The sequence below is a fragment of the Vanacampus margaritifer genome, chromosome 5 (genome assembly GCF_051991255.1).
Source record: "Vanacampus margaritifer isolate UIUO_Vmar chromosome 5, RoL_Vmar_1.0, whole genome shotgun sequence".
In the NCBI taxonomy this organism is placed as follows: domain Eukaryota; kingdom Metazoa; phylum Chordata; class Actinopteri; order Syngnathiformes; family Syngnathidae; genus Vanacampus; species Vanacampus margaritifer.
In genome coordinates this window covers 17,725,080-17,738,773 of record NC_135436.1, presented here as the reverse complement: position 1 = coordinate 17,738,773, position 13,694 = coordinate 17,725,080, and the positions used below count along the sequence as shown (strand labels likewise).

At 37.2% G+C, this 13,694-nt stretch overlaps 1 protein-coding gene across 8 annotated transcripts in view; it reads right to left on the bottom strand.

Moving 5' to 3' along the window:
- Positions 1–13,694, bottom strand: part of dscamb (Down syndrome cell adhesion molecule b) — a 118,770-nt gene that overhangs the window by 43,883 nt on the left and 61,193 nt on the right. For 7 of the 8 annotated variants that reach the window (XM_077566619.1, XM_077566621.1, XM_077566620.1 and 4 more), the window contains exon 4: positions 546–692. In XM_077566619.1, the coding sequence (XP_077422745.1) occupies positions 546–692 (147 nt within the window). Of the gene's footprint in view, positions 1–545; positions 693–2,489; positions 2,616–13,694 lie in introns of those variants that run through there. The other variant, XM_077566627.1, reaches the window with a different exon arrangement.

Genomic DNA, 13,694 nt, shown 5'->3' with positions numbered 1-13,694 from the left:
ATGGGACTTTTTTGAGTTGTCGAACTATCATCATACAGAGGACAGCCATATAAACTGCTTAAGCTTCACTTGTACCACACACAAATCTTGCATATTAGGCAAAGGACACTTTGTTTTTACACGCCTTGCTTTGTCCCCTTATCGGTTCGCAGGATTACACCCAAACTACAAGCTGATTTTCTCAATACTTGGCGCAGGGTGGGGCTACATGGGAGGAAAGAATAGAGAATGTACAAATCTGGTTGACACCAACTGAAGTTTGTTTGTCTAAACATTCATATAATATGAATATTTGTGAGTTTGTCTCTCATGTCACCAAAAACTAGAACGTAAGCACTGTAATTGTACCCAAAATGGACTGAAGAACAAAGGGTCAAAGTTAAACGGATTGCAATGACCACCTTGGTTCTTGACCATAATGTTTAAAAAAGTCTAGCGACCCACTAATGATATTGGCACAGAATATATGCCAGTATAATCATTATGTCTCAACGCATTTCTACTACAATATATACGTAATTATTGTAGTGTGACTTATTACAGACCTGCCACAATGAGACGTGCGCTGTTGCTCTGTCGAGTCTCCCCAGTGTAGCGGTGACGTGTGGTGCAGCGGTAGTTATTCAGCCCATCCTCAGGCAGGACGTCCAAAATGTACAAGGCTCCTGTAGGTGTGATGAGATATCTTTGTCCTGCAACAAACACACCAACAAAGAAAGCAAAACCAAGTGATCAGAGTTGATATATCAAATAATAACTAGTACTGCTATGATCAAATGCCCTTTGGTGTGAATGGTTGGTTATGACTGACTGTTCTTTTTACCACTAATGTGAAATAATAAAATGATAATTCCTCAAGTGCAACTTGACTGAATGGAGTCATCTACGTCCATACTTACACAGAGTCTTGTGTGCTGAATTTAAAGGGATTGATGATGGGAACCCCTTTCACTGGATGTCAAAACAAGTCGGCTCTGTTCCCTCCCACAACAGCACACGAGGCAAATGCTCCTTTCTATCTGTGCTCGTCTACCACAATACCGAAAGATAGAGAACTCACTTGATGTGCACAGTTAGACTGTGAAAATGAGTGTAATGCCTGTCAGTTTTCCCACTGCACTAAATGCCGAATCGTCAGACTGTATATTATGTTCTACGCGAGCGTACTAGGAAGAAAAAAAAGTCCTGTTTTTCTGAATATTTTTTTTTCCTGTTTTAAAAAAAAATCCTTGTTTTTCTGAATAATTTTGGGGGGGAGCTTTGTTTTTTAGAGTATTTTTTTCTGTTTTATTTGATATTTTTTCCCCTATTTTTTTGAGTATTTTTTTTCTGTTTAAAAAAAATATTTTCCTATTTTTCAGATTATTTTTTTCCTGTTTAAAAAAAAATCCCTGTTTTTCTGAGTAATTTTTCCTCCTGTTTTTCTGACTAATTTTTTTTGGTGGGGGAGCTTTGTTTTTTAGAGTATTTTTTTTGTTTTATTGAATATTTTTTCCCTTATTTTTTGAGTATTTTTTTCTGTTTAAAAAAAAATATTTTCTTGTTTTTCGGAATAATTTTTTTTCCTGTTAAAAAAAAAATCCCTGTTTTTTTTAGTAATTTTTCCTCGTGTTTTTCTGAATTTTTTTTTTTCAGCCTGTTTTTCGGAATTTTTTTTGACAGAAAAAAAATATTCAGAAAAACTGAAAATGAAAAAAAAAATACTCCAAAAAACAAAGCCCCTCAAAAATTTGTCCAAAAAACAGGAGTTTTCTGTACTTATCCTGCAAACGATTTTTGATTGTGATTTGTGAAGTATGCAAGGTTTCCGTCTGTAGATTATATTCCACTGAGTGAGTTGTTTTGATTGCACTCAAAGGCTGAAGGCAGTGAGGGTGATTTATACAAAAGTAGAACAAACGGAGGCTTTCTGTGGGCGAAAAAAGATAAAAATGGGGTGATTCAATTTAGTTGATTAAATTGAACAGTGGGTGTTCTTGTTATTTTGTCTAGCAAAAAAAAAAAGGACGTACTGTGTATGCATACTGAGCACTATGTGGATACAGTAACTAAAATGCCTCCAAAATACAGATACGGTTATTTGGATTGCAAATTGGTGCAGCTTGAAAATTTACTATTGTGATTTTTGGACAAAATGGCTAAAGCTGCTTCAAGCTTCCATGAAAAATGCATGTGCAAGCAGTTGCATGGAGCTCTGTTTTCTGTGTGGCTTAACAAATTAGATGCCACCTCCCTAAGGTCACATAATGTCAACCCCGATACCTTACACATGAAACTATCACACACTAAATGGCTGTGCTGCTGCTCAGATTTTCATATGCAACACCAGCACGTTAACAACAACAAAGTCCACAGCAATTAGCTATAAAATGTTAATAAGATGCATTCAAATCCACAGTAATTATATCAAACGGCTCAAGTTTTTCTTAAATATTCCACTGGAGACTCATTTGTATGGAAGAAAAGCAAAACATGTTTAATATGCTTACATTTTTGATGATAAGAGACCTTGTGGGGAGGATAAAGAGCAAAGTGGCAGAGGCGAAGGAACGGCAAAGCTATTGTAAGCGTTGACCTAGATAGAATAGACAACAGATCCCTCGGATTTGATGTCCTGAAGGGCTTTTACTGGTTTACATGCTGTGGAATATCCTCGGAGCAAGTGAAATTTATGAAGGTGGAGGGGAAGTGTAGGGAGGGTGTGACCGTGAGCAAGTGTGTGTGTGTGTGTTTAGGTGCCGGCAGCGTGTGTGCATGTGAGCGTGCTTGACAATAGTGGGAGGACATCTTCTCAGGGCATGAGGAGGCGGGGAGGGGCAAAAGCAAAAAGACAACAAAATATCCATTTGGGAGACTTGCTGGCTGTGTGTATTATTTCATTTAAATTAGTGTATGCCTCACATTATTTAGCAAGACAGTTATAAGGGCGACAAGGTAAACACATTTCAACTATAATGTAGCGGCCACAACAAAAGACAAGCGTCTATTCCGAAGCTGTTCACTCCCCGCTGCTTCTCTCCCTCTTTTCTCTCCTCCCTCCCGGCTTCTCCATTTTGATTCTGTACTGGTCCTCGGAAATCTCACAGTGGAATCCATCTTGAGCGAGACGAAATTGTATTTCGCCGCTGCCAGCCACCGCAATTTTCTCCTCAAGCACCTCCATGCAACTGCAGCCTTTTTAAGACATCAGAGCTCAGTTTATTGTGTTATGACAGAATGAGAGGGGGATGGGGCTTCCAAATAAGGCGCATTGTGGTCAGATGGATTTTGTCAACAACTCGCATTACTAATTCCTGCTCACGCTGCTGCTTCATCATAAAAAAAAAAGAAGATACATACTAATAAATGTGATCATTAACGTCCACCTGAGCTCTAATAAATCAGGTCACAGGTATTATTATGGCAGCTCCACTACACTGGAGGCACTTTATCTAATCATCAACCCTTTGCCAATAAGAAGCAGACACTCCTTCTCAACAAAATACAATTGCATTCCTTTGAGGTAGGACAATTTGAAAGGTGATGTTGATTTTGGGCACAACAGAAGGCTAAACAAAGAATACACTTTACACATGTTTTTCTTTTTCTTTAGATCTTTGTCAGTGCTAAGAGAAGAACATGAGAATTATTATTATTATTATTATTATTATATTAAAATTATTATTATTGTTTAGATTTGTATTGTAATTACATTACCACTAACTTTACACTTAAATGAGACTCATAGTGAAATTCGGCCCCCCCTAAAAAAAAATTCTATGCAGGCCCACTATCTTAAACACAGTATTATGATTATTATTACGTTTGTGAGATATGAATTAAGCTGCAAAAGCCACCCGTTTTTATCCGTCTGTGAGGGCAGCCATTTTGCCATTTGCTTTTGAGTGAAGAAAATGACATCACAGTTGCTCAAGGCTCAGGTACCGACCAATCACGACTCGGCTTGCGGCTTGTCACATGACTCAAACTCAGAAAGCAGGTGAGCCCCCGATTGGTCATTACTTGAGCCCTGAGCAATTATGATGCCATTTTCAGTCGACAGTAAGTGACAGTAAATGACAAAATGGCCGTCTCCTGAGATGGTTAAAAATGGGTGTATTTCAGTTTGGGCTTGACTTCCCCTTTAAAAGAGGTTATAGCGTGGCAAAAGTTTGACCTTGAAATCAGTCAATTCCATATGTCAGCTAGCTATCCATGATGCCGATCTTCCTGTCTAAGTCAAGGTAGTAAACTATTAGTCATGACTAAACTAAAATGTGTCTGATCATGGGAGCTTCTTAGGAGCAGTTTGTTGTTTGTCGCAGCCCACATTTCTAGTCAGGTGAGCAGAGACAGACATGATAAATGGGCCTATGAATGTCTGTGTAGCAAGTCATTAAAATTAAAAACAGTCTATCTGTCTAGTCCAGATCCATCAGCTGAGAAAAATGAATCGCCACGCCAAATGCTTTCAGTTGAAACTGAGATAAAGTGGTCATTCAGTTGAACTGGATTGAAATCTTTCTCGCATAAAATCAGCACAGCCACATTCAGAGAGCAGACAATGATGACAAGTCTGCTCGGACTCCCGCGGAGGAGTGACTGTTGTGTTCGCAGGCTAATTTCTGTCTGCTCATCGTGTTGCCGCGGTGTATCTTGAACGGGGGCGCAAAGGGCCGGGCATTTGGATGGCAGCTTTAATCTGAGCTGATTGAGGTCAGAACGCAGGACTGCCAAGATCTCTGGGGGAGGGTAGCTACATGCAGAGATACTTAAAAATAACTATTACTATAATGTCCGCCAAAGCACCTTTAATTTGACACTACAGTACTGTATGCTTTTGTTCACTATAAATTGTGTTACGCATGAAAGCTACTTAACTGTGTCAACATAATTAAAGCGACTGTCAGTTGTGAGTCAATGTCGTTACGAGACATCACTATTTCAGCCAAAAGATTTCCCACATAACTTAATATTCTGTGTATTAAAGTAGATGCTATGCAATTGGATACGGATATTGGTCAAGTCCCCACTCTTTTGTTTTTATAAATGAACTGCAAACACATCAAATGATGTGAGCTTGTTGACAAGGCGGACGTTGACAGGTTGAAAATCTTGAAAATCTTTAAAACATGGTCGACCTTCATTTAGAAACATGACGCAGTCAAGAAGCTGAATGTGTATTGTTTAAAGTGGAAGTCAAGCTTAAACATTTCTTGACAATAATATGTTACACGTGACCTCACTAGGCTAAACATGAAGCAAAATCCAGCCCTTCTTTATCCATCTCAGGGGGCGGCCATTTTGCTACTTGCTGTCGACTGAAGATGACATCACAGTTGCTCAGGGCTCAGGCAACGACCAATCACAGCTCACCTTTTTTCTGAAGCTGAGCTGTGATTGGTTGTTACTTGAAACCAGAGCAACATTGATGTCATTTTTACTCACAAAATGGCCCTCTTGTGATATTGATAAAAACTGCTGGATTGTACTGCTTAACTCATATTCCACTAACGCAATATTAACTAGAATACCATATTTAGACTAGTGGGCTGTATAGAACATATTATTGTAAAAAAATGTTGCGGGGGTTAATTCCCATTTAAGAAATATATTTAGAATTTCTGAAATGTTTTGATAGTGTATCACGTTGACAGGGTGGACATGTGTTAAGCTTGACAACAGCCAACTACTACACATAGTATGAAGAAAAGTTATGAAACAGTAAATATTCACTCTGCAACATGCCAGTTAGCCTCTATTGAATAAAAAAAAAAAAAAAGATTGATTGATTGATTAATTGAATAAAATGTTGCTTCAGAGCCACATTAATTGTTCAAAGTGATCAATTATCATGTAACAGAATAAACATGATGAAAACGACTCGTTTTATCAAATAACTTGTTGCGGACAGTAAAAACATGTCACATGTTTTAATATTATTTAACCATAAATTCAATGTTTGTCCACCTATGATAATACCATAGAGTTTCATTACTGTGCTATATTTTCATGATGACATAAACGGCACTTTATGCCATAAGGCACATAAGTAGGTTTAGGAATCAAAGGCTGTGTAAAGGTAAAAATAAAATGGTGTACCACATACCTTAAATAAATAGTGAACATGAGAAAATGAAAAGCAAAGTAATGCGATATGTCATCAGTAACATTACTAACTAAAAACTAACAATTTTTTAAGCTGTGATGTTTGCTGTTTCTCTACTACTATTGGCAAGGGTATAAATGGAAAACAGTAAGTAGACGATTAGTGAGGGCCCTTGAACGGTTATGAATGTCTGTATGGTGATTATAGTTTTACTCTGGGATTTTTAAAAATTTGATTTTCATTATTCCCTAAACACCCCCCCTCCCCCCAGACAAAACGAAGGTCAGTAACCATTAACAGAGTTTGAATATAATAATAGAAAATCATGATGTGAATCAATAACATTAATTAAGCACGAAATGGAATAATAATAATGTACTGAAAAGATTTGCCTTGAGGCATGATCCATCCTCAAGATTAACGTTCATTAAAACGGTATCAAATGGATGCCTACGACAATTTGAAATCGTTATTGAAAAAAGCCTCCTGCACCTATAAAAGTGTCTTTCTGTGAATGCACCTGCTGCGTGAATAGATTTTCGCAATGCAAGAGAATGACAGAGCCGCCATTGACACCCCATTGAAGAAGGCGTCCTTGGTTTGAAGCGAGGGTTTTGGCATTAATGCTGGAATGCTTAGAGAGTCTCTGTGTCTTATTTACCCTCAAAAACCTCTGTGTTCCTGTTTGGCTCATTCTACTTCCTCTCCTGCCTCCTGCATGTTCTATCCAGCTGTGTGTGTGTCCTGAATGCTAAAGCCGTGTTTAGTTTGCTAAGATATCTACAAGATGCCCACATAAACACCTTCCTTTTTATACATGTGATGGGGAATGAGAGAATATGAAATATTTTGAAAGCTGAAGTGATTTTCAACAAAGGACTGATAGTATCAGCTGTACCAAAATATTGGTGTTTTGAAATGTGCATTTCATGATTATTAGAGACTTGACATGACTGTGTGTGGATGGTATGACAAAATGACGACTTCTTTTGTTTGCTTGCTTTGGTGATCAACATTGAATTTAACTGACATCGACTTCAAGAATCAAATGTTCTATTGCAAATTCAGATTCTTAGCAAATTTGTTTTGAACCAAGAAAGTTATTGAACATCGCTACATAGTGTTGCTTCAATCTATAAAATAAGGTTTTAATAGCAGATAAGAATTCAAATATTTCATTCTTCCTCATGCACGCACACACACACACAGGTTTGTTTTACTATCTTTGTGGGGCCATCTCATTGACATAATGCATTTCCTAGCCTCTTCCCCTAACAACAACCATCAAAAATGATTGCCTACCACCATTCCTTACCCTAACCTCAACCATAACCCAATTCAAACCTAAACTCTAAAACCAAGTCTTGACCCTCAAAAAGAGGTCTAAACTTGTGGGGCCTAACAAAATGGCCCCACATGGATGGGAGGGCCCCACAACCCGAAATGTTGACCCCACTATGTAACAAAAACAAGACCACACTCACACACGCAGACACAATTCAGAGCGGAAACTATTGTGACAAGTGGTGTTATAGAACCACTTTTTTATATTGAAAATGGGCTCTCATTTATCATAAATTATTGCTGTATTGTAATCCATGCAAAAAATGTCCAACTGCCATGAACGATTCATATTTAATAAACAAGAGAGCAAGTGAGGGATGTCATTGTGAATAAATCATGAGACCGTCCCTCCACCGCATCGGATTTAAACGGGTACTGGTCGCTCAGATTGGCTTCACGTCAGTAATGGGATTACTGTAACATCTGAGTGAGAACATTTAAATGCTTTTTGGCATGGCTTTTTCATTCTTTAGTCAAACCCAAGCAAAGAAACACGGAAGTGTATTTACTATCAATTAAAGATTCATTGAAGCTACCCTCGGTGCACTTCTGGAAACATGCTGTCTTGATCAAATGACCGCAGATAAACAAGCTTTGCTTCCAAGCAGCCTTGATCTACTGCACTAATCTAATGCACTTGTAATATTGTTTATTAAGCAGCAGTCGTGTTCGTATTATGGCATTAAAATAGGGTACACTGTGTTTTCTGGCATCCCAGAAGACAAGTCTTGCGGATTTATGTCATAGAGGGAGCGACCTAATATGAGAGCAACCGGAGAAAGGATTAATTTCACACTAATGTATAGCACTTTGCTGAGCACACACAAACACGCGCTCTTAGCTCCGAAAACTGCTGAAAGGGAAAGTTGAGTCTCCCAGGTTAAAGAGTCATGGGGTTGTTTATGTCTTTAATGAGGTCAGCAACCCAGTAATCTCCGCTCAAACCCGCTGCCGTTAAACAGTGTGTTGCTATGCAGGTCAAAAAGTTCAACAAAAAAGTATACGAAAAAGTAAAACAACATCATAAATGAGCAATTTTTTAACAAATCTCTACATCATTGGCTCTCCTCTCATGCCAAAGCAACAGGGGGCGCTATAACCCCTAACTAAGTGTACATTTTGACCAATTGGAAGCTTGAATTTATTCTGGAAAAGCTACAATAGCAAATTGAGGAAAAGGGATGGGGACATGAGTGGAACACACTCTTGTACACTAGGTGGCGGTATGCATCTAAGAAGAAAAAGAAAAAGAAGGAGAAGAAAAAGAAGAAGAATCAGGAGAAGGGGAGGAGAAAAAGGGGATTTGTATTCTTGACATTTAAGCAATGTCACTTTTGTCAACAAACAAAAAATATTTCAATTGTTTCAAGTAAGGAGATAATATCTTACAAAGAAGACTGATAAAAAAAAAAAAAGGGAGAATCTTTTGTTTTGCTTTTATCTTAGAATCCTGTCTGATCCAAAATGGCCAAAAACAACCCATGAATGTGTGGTCATGGCAACAATGTTAATACATTTACTGCCGAGTAAGCAGTTCACAGGATGCTTAGCGCATTTTAATGCTGCAACATGCGCACAGCAACTATCCAGAGGAGAATATTCCACATGCACCTCCTCCTAACTCTCAAATTTGCTCGGCACTTTCCCCGAGCAAAATGGTGACTATATTAATATGCAATTATTTGGAGGCACCCCTTGATATTTTTGTGTATTTTTAAACGACTGTTTCAGTCTACAATTGTAAACAAATAAACCAACAAACAAATAAATAAATAAAGAAAATGATAATAATGATGATATTGTCAGCTGTTGCACTTCATGTCTAGAAAATTGTACTCAGAAATGAATAAGCCTTCTATTTCCACCAAAGGGGAGGGAGGATGTTGGCTTTGGCTCGTCAATGAACGCGGCTGTGTGTGCGCTTGCTTGTAGTAATGTGCCATCATAACCTAATTATTGCAACATCTTAACAACAGCAATTAGCACATTTCCATCAGACGACACTAATTTGTGAATTGTGTGCGTGTGTGTGTGTGTGAGACTTAGTTCAGAGGGTAGTTGCTAGTAATTGTCAATCATATCTACAGAGCTGTGAAAATTGCATATCTTAATTGCTGTTATTGTTAAAATGAGGCATAAATAAAATTGCATTCATTTTGTTTCTTTCCTCACCCGTTTCTAAATTACAACCATTGGTATTACCAAATTCCCGTTTCTGTTTAATAAAGTACAGTATTTGTTCGCTCTTTAACCAAAATATAGTTTTAATGCTAGAATTAATTCTGGTTGGATGTTCGCCAACGTTCCATTTGTGCAAAACATTTTTATTTTCCCATAGAAAATAATGAGCAAACTGTCACCATCATGAACTGTGTAACCACAGCACAGATAATAATAATAATAATAATATTAATAATAATAATATTAATAATAATAATAATAATAATAATAATAATAATAATAATAATAATAATAATAATAATAATAATATTTTCAATTACATTCTAAAGTTCTTTAACACCCTAAAAATTTACAAGACATTACATTTGGTGCTTCTATTATTAATTTGAAGTCTTTGGATCTTTGTTCATTTATTTATTACAGTAACATATAGTGAAGGGCATAACATTTATATATTCCTTTACTAGATAGTAATTAACCTGTGTATCAACTTTTTGGGACATATTTGTTTGGTGATGTGCAGTGAGATATTTTTTCTCATGTAAAATATGCAACTTCATAAAAAAAAAGGCTGGGAAACACTGATTTACAGGAAAAAGATGAAAATCGAAAATAAAAGTAAAAAATAAAATAACTTGTCATAAATATAGAGGGTGTCAGTCTGAGGCAGAGATGGGCAACTAGCATTGCTTATTTTTTTCCCGATTTTTTTTTTCTTCAAAAAATGCTGATAAGCATTTAATCAAAACAGTTGGTATATGTTTTCCATGAGGAAGTGGGAGGAAATAGGGATAAAAATTCCAGAATAATATGGGAAAAATTCAAAACATGAAATAATTTTTTTTAAAGAAAAAAATAATAATTTAAAGTTATAATATCACTATTTACTACTACATGGCAGATATTTCTGAGTTGCACTTACAGTGGGTTATACACTGCCCTATACCTATATAAGCAGGCATAATATTAAAATATAATAATAAAAAATATCCCAAAATTTTGAGGGAGTTATTTTTGTAAAAAAGAAAAGAAAAAAAAGAGGGGGGGGGGAGTACTAAATGAGTTCTTGCACATGTTAGTTAGTTGCTCAGCAGTTTTAAACTTGGTCATTTTGATGCAAGAGAGGCCTTTGCACTTGGGGGGGGAGGAGTGCATCACAGTATGTGGTTATTTATTTTGTTGTTTGGTAAGGACAATTAATGGATCTTTTATACTGTACGTGCAATGAGAACTGTATTATCTATAATGAAAGCAGTGAGAACTGTATGATCTATAATGAAATATATTAGGAGCAAGCATTTTTGCACATTTGCATGTATTTTGTCCACATTTTAAAACAGTGTTTTGTCTAAAAGTCCCCTGCAGGATGGATACTATATCACTTTGATTGTATCACATCTTAACACAACATTCATTCTAAATTAAAATACTCAATGCATGTCACTGAGTATTTATACAGTAGTCGAGGCATACTGAAGACCTTTGCCCCTCCCACTTCACCAACCCTCCAGTGACCTCCACAAACACCCCACAACCGCCACCCATAAGCATGATGAGACTGTACAATGCATCTGAGGCCCTGCATGCTTTTTAATAGGGCTCTCTTCCAACTTCCCACTAATTATGCTGACACAATTTGATCAGCACATGGCTAAGTATCTTCATCTGAGGTGGGGGTTCGTGGTGGTGGGGATTAACGCTGATGTAATAAGTACAATTTGTCACTATTAAGAGAGAGGTGTTGACAGGCGCCGGTGTTGTCAGGGCAACTGATGGTGCTCCCTGGCGACAGTGTGTATTCTGCTGCATCCGGCGAGTCGAGCTGTCAGCCCCCTCAATAATCGATGCCTCGGGTTGCTCTGCAACCGGCAGAGGCACACGTAGGATGACACGCTGATATACAGTATCATAAACACACCGAGGCTGAATGCCAAGCAGCCTTTCAAACTCATGTACACGACATGCTACATAAATACATTCACCACAAACGCGCACACGCAAATACTGATGGTAAACGGCCACAAACTTATAAACACATAAACCATAAAGTTCGGCCCAGTCTTTTCCTTCCAATTTTTCCTAGATTTTCACAGGAATATCACATTCTCATCTAGTCTTAGCTTCTCTTCAACTCACCAACATCAAGTTTACAGTTTATGAATTTTCACATTTTAAATGTATTCCACACACACTGACGTATTTGGGTTTTTAAACTGTTCTGCTCAAGGGCAAAGTCTGATTATGCCCAAAACACGATAATACTTACAATGTTGCCTTCAAGTTGAGGCCAATCAACCAGTGAGCAAGACAACATTGAACAAATGAGTTTGTTGGGAACTTATTTTTTTGGGATTTTTTTTATGCCAAAAGCAATATGGTTGCTATTATGCCGTTTTTGTTTGCTCTCATTCATTTTTATCGATATATATATTTTTAAATTATATATATATATATATATATATATATATATATATATATATATATATATATATATATATATATATATATTGTAGTTTACATACTCTTGTTAACATAAAAGTTTTAAAAAATATATTGAACTCATAGAAATATGGCTGCATCTTTTAGTCATTGATATAGTAATTTCATAATAATTCATAAAATTGAGTACTGTAAAAAATGAGGGTGATATTGATTTGTGTTGAGGCCATTTTTCTGCCACTGGATGGCACAATTGCATTTTTCCTTTCATATTAAGAACCATCTGTTCTTTAACATGAAATAACTTGTGATATATACTGCACATTTTTAAAATTGTAAAATACCCTGAGTCTCCACAAATATATGCATTATTATTAAATTTATTACTGCTAAATTTTGACATGGAATTCCCCCAGGCTGGGGCGGTCATTAATCGCACATTTAAAACATTTGTAGCCTTAAAGGAACTTTAAATGAACTCCAATTTAACACACTAATTTTGACACCCCACACACATATATATATATATATATATATATATACAATTTTTGGGAAGAAGTGGGATTAATTCATACACTGATCCGCTCAATAGACTCAATTTCATGTTGGAATCTGTTAGAAAGAAGTAGAAGGCACTTATTTATTTGAAGTGGGCGACATACACACCGATTGACTGAGATACGGCATCTGTTTGAGTGGGCGCGACTATTTGCAGAAATTGCCTGAGCAGTAACTTAAAGTCAAAATTTGACATTCTGGTAGTGAGTCAGCTTGCTTCGCCCTGTGCCCTGTGAAGGGATGGGGATAGGGATGTTCCCTTTTAATATTTAACACAGTTTTTCATTCGCCCTTGTATGCCATTTTTGTTGGCCACTCAGTCTTTTCTCGCAAAGTTTTCAGGTTTGAAATATTGATGATGTCTTTTTGTGATTGTCAGTACTCTTGAATGTGCTCTGCTTTGATTAGAAAAAAAATCTGCCATGGTTTTAATGAAAATCCTTTCTTTGTGTTTATAAGACTTTTTTTCACTGATCCATTTTTTTATTTTTTTTTTATGAATACAAAAGACAAAGACCTCTGAAGTGGAGAAAGTTGTGCGTCAGTGCCGTACTTAGCCTGTCAGTGTTCTCACTGGCCAAACCTTGGGCCTCACGATACCGCCCTCCTCCCATCAAAGCAAACCCCACAGTAATAATTCATTTCTCAGATATCCTTGATGAGGCCCTCTGTGAAGGAGACCCCACTCCAGAATAAAAAACAAAAAGGAGTCACTGAAGATAGCTGTCATGTCACGTTGTCATCAGCAGACATAAAAGCTTGTGACATGTGACATTAACCAAAGGTCGCGTGTGGACTCCTTCCACGGGCGCCATTGCTTTTGAGTCTCTTCGGGATACATGCCATTTTCCGATCACGGCAGGCGAGAGCCCAACAGGAAGTGATACACTCCAAAGCGCACAGGATCAGTGTCCGCATTGGATAACGTCACACAAATGCCTCGGGCTTCCAAAGTTGCAGAGGCTGACGACTCCCAAAAATGAATAATAAGGAAGCAGTCAGCAAAACAAGGGAATGTGATGACGGTCATTAAAATGCAGGCACTTGAATCTAATGTGCTAAAAGTTACTTCTTGTCTATGAAA